Genomic DNA, 20,282 nt, shown 5'->3' on the forward strand with positions numbered 1-20,282 from the left:
TGGGTGTTAACTGCCCAGTTGTCAGCTTAGAAAGGATGCTATCTTGCTCTCACAAATTGTATTAGTCCTGTCACTTAAAGAACATAAAAATAGTAAAACCCAAACCTATGAAGGGTTGTTTCTGCCATAAGTCAGCACTTTTAAACAAATGATAAAGTCATTGCAAAGGTTTTCCCTTCCACTTGCTCCAGAAAGAAAGACAAAAAAGTTAAGTTCAAGTCCAGTGTGGCGAGGGCTGTAAATGTCTGTTAGACGAGCGTTTGTGTATCGCCGACAGACGCACACAAACACACGGAGACCTCGCTCCCTTTCATAAAGCTTTATTTCACAGATCCCCCGTAACAGGAGGCCGAGGCAGCCGGGCTCATTATTCATTTACATACACTGTGGCCAGTCCTTACCGATGCTCCCCGTGTTAAATAACTCAGTAATTCAAGACAAAAAACAGCAAAACACACACGCACACACACAATGCTCAACTTAAGGTAACAATAACAATATCATAGCGATGGTAATAATAACAACCATTGTCAAATATTATGTATTTCCAGGATTTTATACTGCATTTTCTAAAATTTGTTACACAGTCAGTCATCTTTAAGGTGCACCATAAAATCTGCATGTGACGTTTCGGTAAAACTTGACAAAAATGCTGCACCAGAACACGCGGTGAAGACAGAGAATACTTAAGCTTTTTATGTTTTTTTTTTTTAAATGTTTCAGATGAGTTTGTTTGTTTGTTTTTTTCCAGCCAGTTCTGCTCCTCCTTGCTGTCCCACCGCTGTGGATACCGTGGATGTGGAATCAGCGCAGGTGAACGCTGGTTGTTTTGTTTGGCACGCTGTTTTATAAGCCGCTGTGGTGTGGCATGAATCTCATAGCTCAGGCAGAGACGAAAGGCGCGTCTTCGTGGATGTGTGGCGACTCACAGGACCTCTGCGGAGGAGGAAAAGAACAAAACCAGAAGCCTGAGTGTGAGTATCGTTCGTTTTATGTTTAATATGTTCGATGAAAATGAGACTCGTTGTTGAAGGGTGCCAGATTGATTTCGGATGAGGGGACAAGTTTTCAAAGATTGAAAAATAGGTTTTAGGTCCTAAATCCTGGGATTCTGTTCTGCCATCATCGATCACAGGAGCTTAATCGTCAAATTAATGAATTTCTCTATCTCAATAAATCATGGTCAGTCCTCCAAATGATCTCTGCTTATTGAAATCTTCATTAGTGCCACTGAAGTCGCCTGAGACTGAGCTATTGCTGCAGCCTTGCACGCTCATCTCTGACTTGATCGTTCTTGGTGGAAACCTGGCTGAACAGAGGTGCTGAGATGACGTGCTCCAGCCTGCACTTATCCCAGCACCTCTGGCCCTGTGGCAGGTTTCAGCAGGACGATGCTGCCTAAAGGACCCTAACTAACAGAGGTGGGACCAAGTCATTGTTTTGCAAGTCTCAAGTAAGTCTCAAGTCTTTATCCTCAAGTCTCAAGTCAAGTCTCAAGTAATGTCAGGCAAGTCAGAGTCGAGTCTCAAGTCACTGGTGTAAAAGTCCGAGTCAAGTCACAAGTCTGAAACTTTGAATTTCAAGTCCTTTCGAGTCTTTAAAAAAAAAAAACAACGAAAAAATAATGTTGCAGTTATGCTAAATGTAAATATTAGACCATGTAATTTTAAAATCTGTGTTTTTCTCAACACATGACAAAATAGTGAACTTAGAAAATATACACAAATTGTGAAATTGCACCTCTTTAAAATGCAGCTCAATTAAACCTAGCTCCAAGAATAATTTTCACCGACAGTTCTGAGATAAGCTGCATGTTATTCTTGGATGCGGTTGTAGGACCGGCTTTAAAATCGCATGACAAAAATATCATACACATTAAAAAAAACTGTATCACCAACGTAGCCTGGAAAACATTTGCTAGTTAGATGAAGTCAGCTATCTCATCGTAGCATATTTATATGCATATTTATAATTATACGGTTCTTGGAGTGAGTGCATACACTCATGAAGTTTAGTAACTTCAGGTCACTGCAACAAGCCCAGGTACAGTTTACCGACGGATGGGTGCAGGACCTTGAAATGCACCGTGTAGAAAGTAAAGACCATCGTACGTATCATAAGTTTACCAGTCTCACAAATCGTCGTCATAAATACACATTCGTTAACCGTTTATTAATATAACCTTTGAGCTCAACGGTAATTAATTAGTAGTGGAAATAATTTCTGGTAGCATCACAGAAATGTAGCAGTGACAATAATATTGTATGCTGTAATCGTACTGGACAATTAGTGATACAAAAAACCTGTTTTATCCTGTGAATAAAAGTATATGTTTTTGTCAATGTGCCATAATAACAGAGGCGAAACGCAATATTGTGTCAGGACAATTCACTATTTATGCACAATAAACACAATAAATAAAGGAGCATAGCGCGACAATTTCTGTTCAGCGCCAGACTTGCTTGTAACCTATATCACCAATTATGTTATGAAAGTGACGTATTAACTACTAAAAAACACTGACCTTTGTGTAAATGCTTGGAGCAGACTAACCTGTGAGCTGGAGGGTTCTGGGACGTTATATTTGACCTTTGAATGGCTGCAATCCAGGCCACCCGTCGCCTCTTTGTTACTTCGGAAACATGGCTCGAACAATTTCTCTTCAACGAGGTAATCCGATAACAACCGATCTCTTTACCCGTCGGCTTCCCGTGGCTGTCATGCGACCGGCTATTGCAGTTAATAATACAACAGCTTCTTGACATTTTTGTGTTTCTTTTTTATCGCTGTATAACTGATTTTAATTGAAAGCCTGCGTGCGCTAGTACCGCTTGCCACGAGTTCCCAGAATCCTTTGCGGTTCTACCCGTGAATGACGTTACATTTTCAATCTCTATATAATATGCGTGTTAAATTTTATATTTGGGGTAAAATATCAAGTCTTTTCAAGTAAACCGGTTCAAGTCCAATTCAAGTCCCAAGTCATTGGTGTAAAAGTCCAAGTCAAGTCACAAGTCTTAGAACATTTTTTCAAGTCAAGTCTAAAGTCATAAAATTAATGACTCAAGTCTGACTCGAGTCCAAGTCATGTGACTCGAGTCCACACCTCTGCTAACTAAGACACACCCACTCCACTCCACACTGCTTCAGGAAATCATTCCTCCTGTTCTCCATATAACTGAACAATAATTCTTCTTTCTGCGACAGGTGAACTCACCCTTCACACACAATTCTGTGCAGCTGCTTCTTAGATTTATGTGTAAATATGATTTATTAATGTCATTTGAATGTTTCTCTTGCCCAACCTCAGTCTTCTTTTCTACTCTTCTTTAACTTAACCTCAATTTAATTTCCTCTGGCACATGCTGGCCCAACATGTTCATCAGAGGCGACTGTCATCCAGGAATTCCTCAAAAATAGATCCGGACGCTTGTGCAGATGATGTGCATCACGTTCAGAGAATTCCGTACCTCATATTAAACTCCTTCTATATTCTAATATTCTAATGTTCTTAAGCTAGCAGTGGTTTTATGTCTCACTTCTGCCACACTGGGTTTGGTCCTCGATTCTTATCCGAGGGTGGCGTGTTTTCTTGTAAAGTTTAGCTAATAATGGAGCTGCTGTTACCATGAGAAACATTCTTGTGCAGCTGATTTGTAAAAGTAAACCTACTCCTGCAACAATAACACAGTGTTGTTGGGCAGATACAGAATTGTAGCCTTGTTACATTAGCATGCTAATGTTTACCATATGTCTTAGAGTAGATGGGCAGGACTGATAAGCAGCCACCCTGTTGCTCACATTCCTGTTTGATGTTGTGTTTCTGTACCTGCGACATGCTGAGGCTTCATGGGGCCTGTTTTCATCAAGAAGGGCTCTCCTCCCTCGAACGCCATGATCGGCTCACTCACCAGCCCGCTCTGCTGCTGGCTGGGGTTACCGCTGCCGCCGCTGTTGTTCAGTTGAATGATCTCCTCGAAGTCAGTGCCGTTGGCTGAGACGCCGTTTTGGTGCACGGAGGGCTGGACGCCGTTTACAACAACAGGGCTGGAAACGTTTTGTGCTGGGTTGAGCACCGATGCACTGGGGGCCTGCAGGTTTCCAGGAGCTGCAGAGAAATTCGTGGACAAGTAAAGGACATTAACAACCTTTTCAGATGTTTACAGAATCAGTCTAACATTTGGACACATCTACTTATTAAATGCAGCCTTTTCTTTAATATTCTTTAGTCTCTGTCATATGTAAACTGTTAAAATAGCCAAGATCTACCAAAATCTCAAATAACAAGATTATTGTATGTGCAGCTAATCGCTTTGAGACAAAACTTCATGCTTCCTTTTGCATTAAGAGGTCAAGTTTAGAGAGTTTTTTTCTACTTTTGGCTCTTTATGATTTCTTTGGGTCAGTAAAAGTAGTTTTCCCTAATGATCCAGTTAGGTTGGACATACTGGTGGACATACCGCCCACAAAACATTTCTGCTCATGCCTAAGGTGTCGCAGCTTAGACAAAAGTCCAGTCCTGGAACAGGAAGGGAAGAAGCTGATGCAGGAAACAGATACCGGAGGTTTTATCAAAGTATATATCTGCAGGAATCTCCTGCAGGGAAATCTGCCAATGTCTGTGTTTTGTGTCCGGTTACAACAAAGAGGAGGTACACGACAAGCCGAAACAACAGCACACCCTCCCGTGTCACAACAGAAGGAATAAACTGCCTTTTTATAAGGTCATCTCAGGTTTCACCACACTAACCTACTGTGGTGGCATGCACTAGCATTATATTAGCACTCCATTGTCTGGTGGAACCTCAAAGCCAAAGAAAGAATGCCCATTTATTATATACAGTATATTTCCTGGGTTAGTAATAGACCTTTGGGTTGGAAAAGCCCCAGGTGACAATCTCACAAAGGTGGATATAATCTTTGAAAAAGCCAAAGTAGAAACGTGTGAATGAGTACATGTGTTCTTTTGTGACTGATTTAAAGGTTGACGAGGGGTGACGGTTACCTTTACTCGGCTCTGCGTCCTTTCCGTTGACCTGAGGAGACGCTTTGACATCCCTCTGTGATTGCAAAGAGCAGAACAAGACTCGTGTTATTCCACAAAGGCGAGCAAGTGTTCAGTCGGGAGCCTGTTTCGAATGAATCACACCGACCTTATCTCCCGCATCGCTCTTCCGAGTCCTCTTCATGATCTCCTCGAGGCGCTGTGCAGATCAGACAGAGAGATCAGTGCTCTTGTTTTTCAGCTCGACTGTGAACTGTCTGTGACTTTCTGAACTCTCTACAGATGATATTTTTCTCTCTTTGGCCTCACCTTCTTCCTCTCCAGGCGCTCCTGCTCTTCTTTCTGGAAGTGCTTCTCCCTCTCTATGCGCTGACGCTCGGCCTCCTCGCGGGCTTTTGCTTCAGCTTCCTCCCTCTGAAATAAAGAAGATACAAATATGAAGCAAGTTTAAACGTTTTTCACAGTAAAACTAAAGAAAAAGAAGAATAAGCGTCCCTCCTGCTCTAAATCTTACCAAGTAAAAGTTAAAGGTGACCGAGGGTTCAAAAGGGAACGGGATATTAGCCTAACACTGTCCACACAGCTGTACAACATATTATAGGTAGTGTAAAGGTAGATTTAATAAGAAAACTTTAGTTTAAATGTACCTAATAAAGTAACATACAGGTAGAAATAAAAGAGAGGCTATATATGAAACATATTTTCTTGTATTTACAAAACAATGCACTATGACTTTTTGATGTGACTACAGCTGGAATAAGCTGTGATAATACGGCTGCAGTTTGGGGAGGGCCTCGGAGAGGACTGGCAGTGCCTACTGGGCCAGTAAGATCCCCACTTTCTGAAGACAGCCATGAGAAAGGACATTTTCAAAGCCAAAGCAAAAGCCAGAGTACCCAGAGAGAACCCATACAAACTCCACAAAAACTCACGCCAGCCTGATGGTGGACCTGAACTCAGACATTTTTGCTGTGAGGCAACAGTGCTAACCACCGTGCCACCATGCAACATAATGAAAATAGCAAATTAAATAAGCAAACAAGCTCATTTGTGCTATAAACGCTGCGGTTTATCTGGGTGATTGTGGCTGTAACAAAGCTGTTTTTTAACCCGACTCTTCGGCACTTTGAGGCTTTCATCCAGAAGAAAGAAACTCCCTCTGCAAAGGCTGTGAGCTGTCAAATAATATTAAACCAGCCACCTGTTGCATATGTAGACAATTAAAAAAAGAAAGAAAAAAGCTTCTTCGAGCATGACAGATAATGCTTGAGGCCCTTTCTTGCACACATCTTTACATTTTGCTAAAATATTTCAGTTTTGAGTCAATAATTGCTTCAAAAATATTTATGAGACTGACTTCTTATAACCATCTGACACTTGTCATGTGTGCTGCAATCAGCAATCATATGTTGAGTGAGATGGGGCTCCTTACACCATTAAAAAACATGCAAATGAAACCAACTGACCACCAGGGGGCAGCACCTGCTCAGCGTGGTCTGCAGGTCTGCAGCCTTCAGGTCTGACCTCATATTATTTAACCCCCATTACATACTTGACTGGATATTTAAACACACATATGTTTAAAATGCAGCAGTGAAAACAACACAAGGTGTCGTGAGGTGCAGCCAGCTGTTTTTTAAATCTTGCCTGCATCTTCCCCAAGCCCTGCGCATTTTCAGACCATTTAGCTGAACACTTGAGCGAAATGACCTCTAAAAAAATATGAGGCCACTCCACTGTGAAGCAAGCTCGCTGTCAGGGTGGAACAATGGCCTGATTGAGTGGAGCAGGGGAGTCGAGACGAGCTGAGTGCTTCAGGCATGGTGCGCACTGACGCTGCTTATCCAGAGCCGGGCGACCGAGACAGAGGCAGCACAGGCCCGTCGCTACCCTCCACCATCACAATGGCTCCCTCATCGCCATTATGGAGGTCACCAGCTGGAATGTGCCCACAGCAGACAAGGGCCCTCTGACTGTTAGTGCTCATGAGTGACAGCAACACATACTCATACTCTTTAATCTGCCCAGATGCCAGACAGTCACAGAGGCTGATGTTTGGGCTCACAGCAGCACAGTTTCCTGCACATTAATCTGCCCAGATGGTAAATGGGCTTACTGCATGTGGGGATCACTGGGATTCATGGTGGTTAATGGAAAATTAAAGTGGGGTTTCACAGCAAAGGGTATTTACAGTGGAGTTGATGATCTGTCAGGAACGGGTGTCTGATTCTCACTGGATTACCACAAACACGCCGAAGGGGTTAAAGGATAATTCTGGTTTATTTCAACGAAGTGTATTTCCCACTAATGTGTCCATTGTAGCTCTGTGGGTCACTCTGGATGTATACTATAAAAATGTTCTGATGTTTCAGAACATTATGGCCCAAGTCCATGGAAGCTCGTTTCAACCAGTGATCTCAAAATTTCAACTGACACAATAACTTGAAATTTTGAGTTATTACTCCGAAACCTTTGGAAACAAGCTTCCATACATCCAGTAGACTTCCATACTTTCCCCTTTGACTTTTCTCAGTAATTATGCCTCTGAGCATTTAAATTTAGGGAGAGAAGAGCTCTCAATCAGACAGCACAGCACTGAGATTTTTTAATTTATTGCCTTATTGCTTTTTGATCAGCTTCTAAGTTTCTCTTTTTGCACTGTGATGCTTATTTCCTCATGAACACCCCACCTAACACTTTATTTTTTGCCCATCATGTTAAAGCTTTGTTCTGCACCTAACTCGCACATCCCTGCCTTCTCTCCTCATGTCCTCTGGCTTTTTCCTTTTTCATTAAGTCGCACCTTCTCATTTCCTTTGCCCTACTGCCTGTGACCTGAAAATCAATCTCAGAAAGGATGTCTTGAAATCCTTGAATGTATGTGGAGGACAGAGGGGAGAGGAGGCTTGCAGGAGGAGCCATAATCGAGGATGCACAAGTGGATCCTTTGCACCCTTCAAAGTATGAAGAAACAGCTCAATGCTGAAGGCAGACAAGAGACCTCAAGAGAAGTGGTAAACTTTGGCCCATGTGTGCATTTTATCATATTACGGTTATCATGGTGTGATGGAAGGCAACTCGAATCATTGTTCCCCTCCTGAAGCCTTTGTGTGGACTAAATGAAATGTACTGAAGCATATTTATACCAGAATCTATTAATTTTTTTACTGACTTAGCTTAAAGCCCGGGACTAAACCACCATTAAACCCAGCGTTCCTACCTCCTGGACTCACGTATGCACTGGTCTTATTCAAGTTGGAATGACATAATCTGCAGCATCTTAATAACTCCTGTCATCACCCACCTGTCTCTGCAGCCTCTCGTTCTCCTCCTGCTCGACCTTCGCTCTCTCCTGCGCCTCCTTCTCCTCCTGAGCTCTCCTGGCTTCGTCTCTCAGGCGCTGCTGCTCGGCCATGAAGCGAGCCTCCTCCTCCCTGCGCTTCCTCTCCTCTGCCTCCCGGGCCCTTGCCTCCTCCTGCAGGATCCTGAGGAGAAGGTTCTGCGTTACAAGCTGCATTCGCATCAGCGGTCTGTGGCGCCCTCTCCTAAATAATATCTTTTTTGAACGTGTGCCTGAGATGATGCATTTTATTATGTTGTAGGTTTGCTGACATTAAAGCAACTGTGTTGCTTTAATGTTTTGTTTACTAGTGAGTGTCTATTTGGGTTTAGATCACAGCACAATGTTAAGTGTTTATCCAAAATCTGCCTTACAAACTCAGGAAAACATGGTCTGTCATGCATTGTGTTATCATATTTTATGAGGCACACAGTCTGTGTGGACAGCAGGTCTCACTTCTTCTTTTGCTCCTGCTCCAGACGCTCCTGCTCCTCTCTCTCCCGTTGCTCTCGGGCTTGTCTGCGTTTCTCTGCGAGGACGCGAGCGGCCTCCTCTGGGTCGTTAGTGCCTGCCGACGGCCTGCTGCTGGCCGGTGCGGCCGGGGTGGAGGCGGCAGCAGGTGCAGGAGAAGGAGCGGGATTGCTGACGGTGGTCGCCGCAGGTTCTACGCTCGGTACAGTTGGAGACGCTGCTGATACGACCGGCGGGCTGGGAGAAAGAGGAGTGGCCGGTGCGGAGGACACCACGATGGCAGGAACGTTACCCGGGGCTGATAGAGAGGCGAGAAAGAGACGTTTTAACAGTAAGGTCTGATTTAGCATTTAATCAATTTTAAAGCTTCCAGTGTTATAAAGGAAGCCACACAGCGCAGATCACAGCGACAGCGTGAAAAGACATTTTGTCAGACACCATGAGCGAGTACGTCAATCACGCCTCACCACTTTCCTCCTCTTTAAACAAAAGAGCAGCTTCAACATGACGGCGTACTGACAGTCCTCTCCAGACATTTTCTAGATCTATGGTTGTTTCTGTGATTTACACACATCTTATTTGTCACCACAAAGCTGAATCACGTTCTATCACAAAACTAAAGCTGAATTTAAAGATGGCTGCATGTTTCAGCTTCTGTTTTCTTTATCGTTTTCACTGAATAGATGCAATCGGGAATGAAGGAATTATAGATTTGCCTACAAATTGAGCATGACTTGGATGCTTCAATCAGAAATGCACGTTAAAACTTCTTATTAACATCCTCCTGGATGCAGGCTTGAGCATTTGATTTCGACAGGACATCGGTGAACACTCTAGGGTGAGGATTGTGGTTTTATTTTTGCACGTTTCACGGAAGAGTCACAAAACTGTCACTAAATTAATCGTCAAGTTCAGTTCCTGATGCATTCAGGTCACTGTAAGCTGAGCTTACACACACACACACACACACACACACACACACACACACACACACACACACACACACACACACACACACACACACACACAGATTACTGCATGGTGAATGTCAGCCAAAACCTCCAGGTCACCTTGAAGCCACAGACATCATCAGCGTGATACCCACACTCACTCTTTTTCTCCTCTGAAGTGTCGGGCTGCTGGGGTTCATGGCCCGTTTCCACGGTGACAGCAGAAACCGCCTGGGGCTGCACTCTGGCAGGCGTCTGGGCCCGTTTCGGTCGGGTCTTGATGCCAGGAGGAGGAGGCGTTTTCTTGCCCGAGGCGGTCTTCGCGGCACCTGTTGCTGGCACCAGTGGGGACAGGGGGCGACTTTTGGGGGCGGCAGGTGACGGAGGTCTGTTTTTGGGCCTCAGGGTGCTGAGGAGCAGACAGGAGGTGAAATATGAGCAGAACGAGTACCAGAGATGAGAGAGAGGGGAGAAACGACATTTCAGATCAGTGCAGGAAAAGGTAAAAAGGTTCCCAGCGCTCTACATAAAAAAACAAAACTAGGTCATGTGGAAGTTGGGAGTGACTCAATGTGAAACTCCACATTCAGCCGTCATGAATCTCTGCAGAGAGCCGTCATTTCCTCCTGTGATCATTCAGGAGGAAAACCCGATTCTGTCTGAGAACTGCAAGTCTCACTCTAACAGACCTGCTGCTAGAGTCCAGCAGCGTCTCTTTTAAACGTTAGGTTACTCCACCTTCGACCATCTGCCACACATTAATCTGCTCCAAGGCTAAAGCAGTCTATCTCCCAGCTTCTCGCCTAAATTAACACAGAGTTAATTAACCGTTTGCTTAATAAACCACAGTTTTTGGACATATTTATCTGATGTAAAGCAGGTAATCTGCTGCGATACCTGGTCTCTGGCCTGGATCTCTGGATCGTGGTCGTAGGCGATGCCGTCTGTCTTTTCTTCTGCACTTTCTCTTTTGTGAGAGCGCTCTTCTCTTTTTCATTCTCTCGCTCTTTGTCCTTCTTCTCTTTCTTCTTTTTATCCACCTTGAAGGAAGAGATGAGACAAATAACCAGTTTTTACCTTATTATATAATCGTGTAATTTAAATCCTGCTGGAGCTGGAAAATGAAACCCAGTTCATTATAGCTGCAGTCTTCTGAATGTTATTAGGTATAATACTTTTCATAAGGTTTGTGTGTGATTCATGCTGTGTGCTGTAGAAAGACTCAACAATAGACTCAGTCACCTTTTTCCAATTTGCTTTCCCCTGTTTGGGTTTGTTCGTTATTTGTTAAGTTGGATTTGTTATTCAAGGTTTTCTCTGCATGTAATGTTTGACACCATCCAGTGATGTTTTTATAAAAGGAAGTTTTGTTATTTCTGGGCTTCATTTACCATCCATGTTCATCGAATCACCTCCTGGACAAAAAATGTCTCGTTAGCTGTTGTTTTTATGGCATTAACTGGAGCGTTAAAATTAATTTTACTCCACTGAAAACTAACTAAAACTTTTACTACTCTGTGTACTCTGTACAAGCTATTTTAGCTCCTCCCCCTTTAAGCCAACTGCCTTCTGACTGGCTGCCCCTCACAAGTAGGTTTAAGCAGATGGTGGGTGTGGCCTCTATGGCTGAGATGACCATAATAGGGCTGTCACTCCTGTCACTCATCATTCGAATCCTAGAGTGGAAAATTCTGTCTGAAGATGATGACTAGTGACCTCTGACCTGATCTGAAACTTTGGTCCATTATGACAGTTTTGTTACGATGAACAACACACAACAATTATTTATATGAAGTATTGATTAGAATATAATTAATCCTGATGCAGATTTCTGTTACCATAGCAGGATATCAGGGCTACTTAGTGAAAATGATAATATACTCAAAAACTGTTTAATCCTAATCACGCTCTCCTACCGGGGTGGAGTTTCGGCGGCGTTGGCGCTGGGTGATGTCCGGCGTGCTGGCCGAGGAGACCCTCCAGCGCTCTGCGGTGTTCTGGTGCGGGTGATGATGGGAGCAGGCGTTCAGCGGGCTGGCCGAGGCTGAACGGGAGCAGTGGTGAGAGTCTGAGTTACAAACAAACATGCAGAGAGCGGCAGCAGGGCCGAGGTCACACACACATACAAACACACACCATGCAGGGTGGTAAAAACCCCACGGTGAGGCCACACGGCGAACACGACATGCTGACCCTGCTGACCGACAAAGTGACGGAAGCCGAGCTGAAGGTGACGGATTGATCACACTCAAAACACAATCAAATTTTATTGCTTTCCATTGTAGCTTTATATTTAATTAAAGCATCTTTGCACTTTATGAGACAACACTAGCTCGAGCTACATTTCGCCTCATCAACACTGAATATGAGTTTTACTTAAAAATAGAACAAAATTCTGAAAAAGTAATAGAAATGCACAGATGATGGAGGCCATGTCTTAAAGCTCATGTCTTCCAGAAGGTTTTGGACAATGACACATGTTTGGTAGTTTTGCATCTGTACACCAAGTCAGTGGACTTTAAATCAACCAACCCAGATGTGAGCCAAGTGCAGACTTTCAGCTTTAATTAAAGACATTTAGTAAAACTAACTGTCAAGCAATTACTGCCATTTTTATAAGTAGTCCTTCATTTCCAGAGGTTCAAAAGTACGTAGAAAAACTCACTTATGTTTAAATAGAAGGATCATATCCTGGTTGTTTGACTTCGGTGGTGTACAGAGGGGAAATTACAAACTGTCTCTGTCCAAAACCCTGTGGACCAAACTGTGTGACCAAAAGCTCCAGAAAGAAAACAATAAATGTCAGGTTCAGATCACAGAATATATCTTTTCTGTCACTGTGTCCGATTAGGTGAATGTTACATCATAAATTAATGTTGATCTCCAACCAATCGTAGCTTGGCTCTCATGTCATGTTACTGGGCAGAAAAAAAAGGGACAAACAAACTAAATAAACAATTATGCAACAAGTGACAGATACTGGCAGTCAAAAAAATATCGCAAGAGAGGCGAGTTTGCTTTTTACTTCACTTTGTTTAAGTACCTACTTACAAAACTATTACTATCTCTTATGTTAATGGGTTGATTTTTAACGGGTCTTTTATCCATGAAAAGGCTGCTTTTAGTATTTTTCTTTTGCCTTCTTTACAGCATACCTCTCGTTCTCAATCTAACAAAATGGTAATTGGAATCTCACAGGAATTATCTAAAAGATCTATAAAAAGTTGTTATGTTAACTTCTTTTTACTGAGAAGTATCAGAATAGAGCTCTCTAAAATAAATTTGTTCTATTTATTTTTTACTTTAATATCATGAACTACTGTATGGTTACATTTGTGGTGTTACGGGTCAATCTTGACCCATGTTTTCAATTCCATGCATAGCTCGTATTCATATCAAATCAGATTATGTAGTATTTGCTTGGATTGCTGGACATGTATCGCCATAAGGAGCATTTTCCTTGGGGCAAAATCTTCACCCACTGTCACCTCAGGCTCTGGGTTGACCTTCCGTGAAATGAGCTGCACACATCTTTCCCATACATCCCTGATGGGAGCAAGCTCATCAGATAGTGCTCTAGTATCTCTGTTGTAAAATCTGCTGATATTATTCAAAAGTCTGAAGTAACATTGTTGCCTGGAAAATAGTTCTGCCTGTCGATGTGTCCCAGAGACTGTCAGTGATCTTGTTGCTTGCTGTGTTCACTCCAGCACACCGTCATTCCAAATGTGTCATGGACTGCTTACATCCATGACAACAGTACAAGGCCTCCAACAGATGTTACCACTTTTGGATTTGTATGTTTCGGCAGGAGCAGCTCACACTCCAAGCTATGGCAAGGATTAAAAACAATCTAACAGCTTTGTGTTTTGTTGGCACTGGTTGACATGAAGGGATTTACGACCTCATCATCGTTCATTTTTCTGTCTGTATCATTCAGACTGAGAAGTTTTTGTGATGATATTGTGTAGAACTCGGCATAAATGTGCCACGAAGTAAACCAAGGCACAGTTTAGGACAAACATACCACATGCTCCACAAAGGATAAAAAGAACGGGGGAAGATTAGGATCTTATTCCGTTTTGTTTGATTCACAGCAAACAAACTCTTTCCCTTTTATGAAAGGAATGAAAAAAATCACTACAGACAATAAGACGTGTGTGCACAGGAGCAGAGGTTAAGCAGAGTAAGGGTAGAAAGGTATAGCAGGTGTCTTACACTCACGAGAGTCGCTGTTGTTGAGGAGGGTGGCGGCGCTGCGGCTGCGGGCCAGGAAGGACAGCGTCGGCGTCATGAGCCGCTCCACGATCCGGCTCTCCCACGGGCTGAGGCGCAGGCTGCGGGCTGACACGAGAGGGCGCTGTCAGTGTCGAGTTAGTGTTACAGCAGATACTCCTCTTACACACTAAAAAACCTCCCACTTTACACTTTCACGCACACTCACACACCCTCTCTACATCCGATGCAGAGTGGAGTTTTTATGCTGCATTCGTGTGCTGCTGAAAACCTCACGAAAACACACACATGAAGCCGGATGAGGAAATGTTACCTGGTTATGATGTAAACACCTGTAAATAAACACCTTCATCGTGTGTTTATTTAGCCAGACAAACCCTCAGACCGTCAATGTGTTTGTGTCTTCAGGGTTTGAATTCTCAGACAGGAATAAAATGCAGATTAGTCCACAGGATTTTACACGAGTTTCCACCTGCACCTGAATGCAAGCTCAGCTACGGAAACATTTCTGGGAAGCATCAACGCTCACTGGTTGATTCGAATATCAGCAGGTGGAACCAAGAAATTAAATATGATTAAAATTCAATTTTTATTTGATTTATAAATACTTTATTCCAAATCGCTTTGTACAATAAAATCTGTTCTTTTTGTTGGGGTTTGGTTCCCAGCATCCTGTGAGTCAAAAGCTCTGTATGATATCAAACAGGCATATTATTTACACGATCACCTGCACACACACCTATAAGCGAGTGCAGAAGCCCCACCCACCTGCTGTTCAAACCTTTGGTTTGCAACAGGCAGCCAATCAGAGAACGTTCTCCAAAGAGTAGATAATAATGGATAAACTGGAGGCCTAAGAATTAATATATGATTTAAAGGTAAAACTTCAACAGGAAGAAATAGAGCAACTGTAGGAACTATTTTCAACAGCGGATTAATACTCATTTGGTGTTCTGGAGGGAATAGTTTGTGGCAGCACTCTGACGGTAAAAAAAACCTGCATGTCACGGAGATTTTGAGCAACAATGGAGCCCCATAAAGCAGTTTATTCATGGGATTTGTGAACAATAGGAAAAATAGGAAATCCCCAGACTCCTGAGCTCAGTGCTTCTTTAGCTCTGACCGCTGAGGTTTAACTCATCCAGTGAGTCTTACTGCTGCTGAGAAATGTTTGGTCAAACTCCAGCCTGCCTTTCAGACATGATGAGACTCAACACTGAAGAGAAGTCGTACAGGATGAACGCCTGAACATGTTGTGCACAAAGACATCAAATATTAAAAAAAACAAAACCCACACACACAGAGGAGTGTCCCCAGTTCATTTTTACGACTTACCACTCAAAAACAAAGGTAAGACCCACTTTGGCCATTTACACGACCCCACACTAACTGCTAAGGGCCCTCAGAGTTTTCTGGGTTCTGTGCTGTTTGTCCTGCAAGCACAGACGCACTCCTCCGACCTGAACATGGCTCTGCGTGCTTCTTTAGCGAGTCTCATGTGATAAAGGGTCAGCGTGCAACAACAGGAGGATATAATCCAACAGATTGTAATAAAGGGTGGGAGAAAGAAAGAATAAATGGCACTCACAGGAGCGCACGTACACGTGGTTTGAGTCAAGGTTTGACGATAAAGACGTATACAGATAACTGGGTGTGCATTTTAATACATACAGAACAAAGTAAAACTGGGCGGTGTATGTATATGCTGAAACTAAAACAGCAAACATTGAATACAACATTTTTAATGATTTATAGATTATAGATAATGATGATTTACAATATTTAAAGCAGTAAACAGTGTGGCGTTAAAGCACCAATAACAACAATCTAAATATCTAATCAGTTACATAATGACAATTTCTACTATTAATGTTAACATTTTAACATTTAGCCCTCCTTGCTTCTTAGATGGTTTTCTTTCTAATCCATGCAGCATATTGTAAGAAAAACAATGTATTTTTAGTATTTATCTAAATGACTAACACATATTATTACACTGTAACAATATGTAGAACTCTAGAACATTTATTTTTTCAGCATACTGCTGCTAATTAAAGAGGTCTGAGAGGAAACTAGACTCTCATCAGGGTCAGGTGAGAAATGTAAAGAAGCAGGACGAAGCATGAAGCTTGTGCTCGTTTGCCACGAGTGTGGTAAATGTATCTGTTTTTCCTGGAGCTAAGCTTTAAGTAGTTTTTCCACAATAAATAAAAGATGAATATACTCTGTATTTTCCCTGGCTTAAACTCAGCTGTTTTTCCAGAGAACTTTCTGTGAATAGTATTATTAAACTAAAAGAAACTGAAGTAAAACCACAGCCTTAAAAACATGATGCCACATTTAACAAATGACAGAAGAAAGCAGAACTCGTACTTTCACTTCTACCAGCATCACTTGGTAATTCGATATTGTTATTGTCTCAATAACATCACGTACTGGTGTCAAACATGCAGACTGGGGGCCAAAAACAGCTCAGCAAACTGTATCATTTAAGTGTGAAAACTGGAGTAAACCCCTTAGTTACTGTTACTTTTCAATAATGGTAAAAAACAAAAGTACAAAAACATGGTAAGCCTTTTGTGGTGATGCCAACCCGAATACTCAACAGTGGAAATGTCTGAAAGGTTAAAAGTATTTTTAGATATAGAGAAGTTGTTGTTGTGGTTCATTATTAAATGAGAAAAGCTGGGTGAAATACTTTCTGTTGTCAGTTGTTTAAATGTAAAAAGTGGTAACTTTAATTTAAGCTTTTTTGGCTACTGTTACAAAAACTGGGAAAAAATTAAAGATTTAAGCAAACGCTTTTAGGTTTGGTCCACTCGAGATGAAATTAGGCTGCACATCACACCCAGGATCTAAAATGAGTTTGACAGTCTTGCTTTCACTGTTTGGTCCAAAACCCCACAGCCAGACAGAGTCTCACTGTGACGTCTGTCAATTTACGACAGCCGGTCGGGTTTTTGGCGACTTCCTGTCTGTTGTCCGGTAATTTTAACCAACAACATGCTTTTTATAGAAGCGTCCATGTGTGACGATGAAGTTCAGATTCTTTTCATTCCTCTGTTTTAACGACACACACCAGCCAGAGTGTGAGACACCTCACCTACAGACAAACACCACATGTACACAAGGGTCAGTGTGATCAGAGCTGCTACGACTCATTCGAGATGCCGCCACTCTTAAACCTCCACCGTAAAGGCAGTCACCTCTGCTGCACACAGGACAGATCCTTCTCACAGCATGTTTTATGACAAACTGATAACCCGACTACCTCCTGTTGCTAAGCAACAGTGTTTTCCCTCCTCTTCCTTCTCCAATGCGGCAAAGGGAGGCTGAGCTGCCGCCTGCTGATCGACTGTTCACCTCGAGGTACCTGCATCTGTAAACGTCACCATCCCGCCACCCTCTGCAAACTGGCCCAGAGACAGCAGCTCTGCTATCGACCGTCCTTTCATGTGCCTGCAGTATCGGAGTGTCTGTATTAGTGATGATCAAGCACAAAATCTGAATCTGTATTGTGTTCGCGAGCGAGCCGATAACCGAGCTGGTGATTGCACCGTGGGTGATACGATCAATAATAACACGTCATGAGGCGTGACGAAATGAGATGAAGACAGTGTCGCTTAAGTGTGTGTATGTGGGAACTCGGGAGATTGATAAAAGAAGTCTGATAGAGCAATTTAGACATACTATTGTACTGCTGACAAAAAGACAACTGCTCAGTTTGTTACAAGCTGAAAAATATCTTAAAGCGACTACTTCTATTTATTATTATGATTAAATGTCTAATTGTCAGCATTTACCTGAAATTATTCAGTTCTTGTAAAATAACATTTCTTGTTATTATTAACTAACTCCTTAAATAATCGAAAGACAATTACAATTGGCCTGAAAATCCAGTTTTTAGAAGAATTTTTAGTGAAATATTTTTATATATTTGTTACGTGGCATGCTAAAATCATCTTATACTTTTCTACAACCTCAAACAAAAGTTTCAGATATTTGAAATATTATTTTAATGGAATGAAAAAATATTACCTACAGCAATGTTTCAAATTTAACAAATGGATAAAAGCAAAAAAAGAAAAATCCAAATCTGTTGTGCATTTTCATCAAATTCTGGTGGCAATTTGTTTCAATTTACTACTTTGTGTCTATGATTATTTTTTGCTTTTAAAGAGTGAAAAAAGTTTGCATTTTGATGCTGGAGGGGTTGGCGGCGGCGTGAATGTGGCTTGTTTATAGTAAAAGGTCTCTGAAATCTCAGCTGAGTACACATATAACGGATATAAGTCTGAGACAATATGCAAGAGCTTTATATAAATATATATATAGCAAACCTAGATCTGTCAAGTTGTGCGTGACAACAACAATGTAATTAACAGCAATGACAGAAATATTTGAGTAGCTTTTTCATGTTACTGATGAGCTACAGTGAAACTGTCATACTAACTCAGGTTGATGGCTATGCTTCCAAGTACTCCATTTGATCATTTTCCCTCTGAAGCAAAACCTTGTGTTAAGTACTAATAAAAACATGCCAGCATGCTAACACAGTAAACTAAGGGAATTTTATATATGCTAAAAGTCTGCGTGTTAGCATTGGGAGCATGTTAGCATGCTGATGTTGCTGTTTAGCTTGACTTATGTGCACAGTCCACACACGGTGTAGAAATAATCGTGCTAACGCCTATTTAAGTTATACCAACAATTCAGGAAATTAGAAAATCCACTTCTAAGCATAAACACGATCTTGGAGGAAAAACTTTCAACTTGTTGTTGAACCTTACAGAGCTAGCTCGCACAGTTTCATGATGAGTTTCTTATTTTAACTGTAGGGCTTGTTGCTTAATTTTATGCACTGTTTGAACAAGAGGAATGATGTAATATATACTTGAAAAGTATCTTTACATAAACCTAAAAGTAAGAAAATGTCTTATACTACAGTCAAAAAACTGTATCTGATATCTGCGTGCTGGTGTTGTAGCTGCATCGTTATAATAACGTCTGTCCAGGATCAAAATTATAACAGATTAATCACATTGGTGATGTCATAGCTTTTCAATGTGGGGAAAAGGGAAAAATGCATTTGTCTATATAAAACTCTTCTAAAACAAACGTTCAGCTTGGTTTTAGTTCATTTTGGTCATTCAAAAATTTTGGCTAATGCTAAACTAAATGCTCAGACATCATCAGTGGTCATGGCAATGTTGATCCTGGATCAATATTATTATGATGATAAACGAATAACACCAACACAGGGATATCAGATTGTGCAGGGAAAATAATGGCCGGAGACTGTGGCATGACCAAAACTATTAACCCTGTGAGCTTGTTGCCTTTGAAACATTTGCTTTAGTCTTGCAGTCAGATGCCATCATTAAAGTGGCTTTTGGTGCGATAAAACAAATAAAACAGCGTCAGTCTGATATTAGTCTCCTACCAGCTTGTGATTGAATAGAGTCAAGCTAGCAGTTATGTGCAATCTATTTGTAACAATTCAGTGATTATGAACAAATCTGTTGCCATTAGCTGCAAAGCTGTTGCTGTCAGCATACACAGAAATTCAAAGTATCTACTTATGGTGAGAGTCCAGCCATAACCTTACAGGCTTGAAACAGAAGTTCCTCTACAAATAGTTGTTGCTGCTGGATGGCGATTTAAATGACATGGGTGCACAGCAACCTTGCTTGTTTACACTCATATAATCAGAATACAACCAGTTGAGTAACGCCCTCTATTTCAAAGAGATGCATCCCAGCTAATTAGCACTCATCAGCACAGATTGATTGCAATGTTTTGGCAATCTGTCTGTGTTTATTACTGTCAAACCCTTGAGATCAAAACTACTTGCAGATTCCCTGGACCACTACTGATGTTTCTTAGTCGCGATGAAGTTTCTGTCCTTTTTTACTCTAGTGTGACTGAGCCATTACATCGATAAACATGTAAAACCAAAGGAAACAATCCAATATTGTATAGTTTAAGGCAGCATAAAAATATATATTTGCATTTAGTTGCTAAACTTGATTCACTTGCAACAATCACACTATACCTTCCACCTATACCATCACCATCACCACCACCACCAGCACAGCCAACCACCAACAGTACAGTGGAGGGGACAACCAAAAAGGAGGTGACAAGATGTGAACTTATAAGCCTATGAAACACCAAAATATACCACAAAATATGGCTCAGTGATGTCAAGGTGAAAGGGAGGCTGATCAAAAATGCAGAGGAGACTCAAATCAATGACAAGCCACCAACTGAAATTAAA

General features: G+C 41.8%; 1 protein-coding gene across 10 annotated transcripts in view; it reads right to left on the reverse strand.

The window, feature by feature from the left end:
- Positions 1 to 244: 244 nt before the first annotated feature.
- Positions 245 to 20,282, reverse strand: part of LOC146609422 (uncharacterized) — a 63,910-nt gene continuing 43,872 nt past the window's right edge. For 2 of the 10 annotated variants that reach the window (XM_085346811.1, XM_085346805.1), the window contains 11 exons: positions 13,991 to 14,110; positions 11,683 to 11,834; positions 10,664 to 10,806; positions 9,922 to 10,175; positions 8,802 to 9,114; positions 8,310 to 8,490; positions 5,315 to 5,419; positions 5,154 to 5,204; positions 5,006 to 5,060; positions 3,830 to 4,108; positions 245 to 936 (listed from right to left, as the gene is read on the reverse strand). In XM_085346811.1, coding sequence (XP_085202937.1) covers positions 926 to 936; positions 3,830 to 4,108; positions 5,006 to 5,060; positions 5,154 to 5,204; positions 5,315 to 5,419; positions 8,310 to 8,490; positions 8,802 to 9,114; positions 9,922 to 10,175; positions 10,664 to 10,806; positions 11,683 to 11,834; positions 13,991 to 14,110 — 1,664 coding nt within the window. In that variant the 3' untranslated portion in view covers positions 245 to 925. Of the gene's footprint in view, positions 937 to 3,829; positions 4,109 to 5,005; positions 5,061 to 5,153; positions 5,205 to 5,314; positions 5,420 to 8,309; positions 8,491 to 8,801; positions 9,115 to 9,921; positions 10,176 to 10,663; positions 10,807 to 11,682; positions 11,835 to 13,984; positions 14,111 to 20,282 lie in introns of all 10 variants that reach the window. The other 8 variants (XM_085346810.1, XM_085346803.1, XM_085346812.1 and 5 more) reach the window with 6 other exon arrangements.

The sequence above is a fragment of the Diplotaxodon limnothrissa genome, linkage group LG22, assembly GCF_057381915.1.
Source record: "Diplotaxodon limnothrissa isolate DT_005_m linkage group LG22, D_limnothrissa_male_GT1.1, whole genome shotgun sequence".
Taxonomy (NCBI): Eukaryota; Metazoa; Chordata; class Actinopteri; order Cichliformes; family Cichlidae; genus Diplotaxodon; species Diplotaxodon limnothrissa.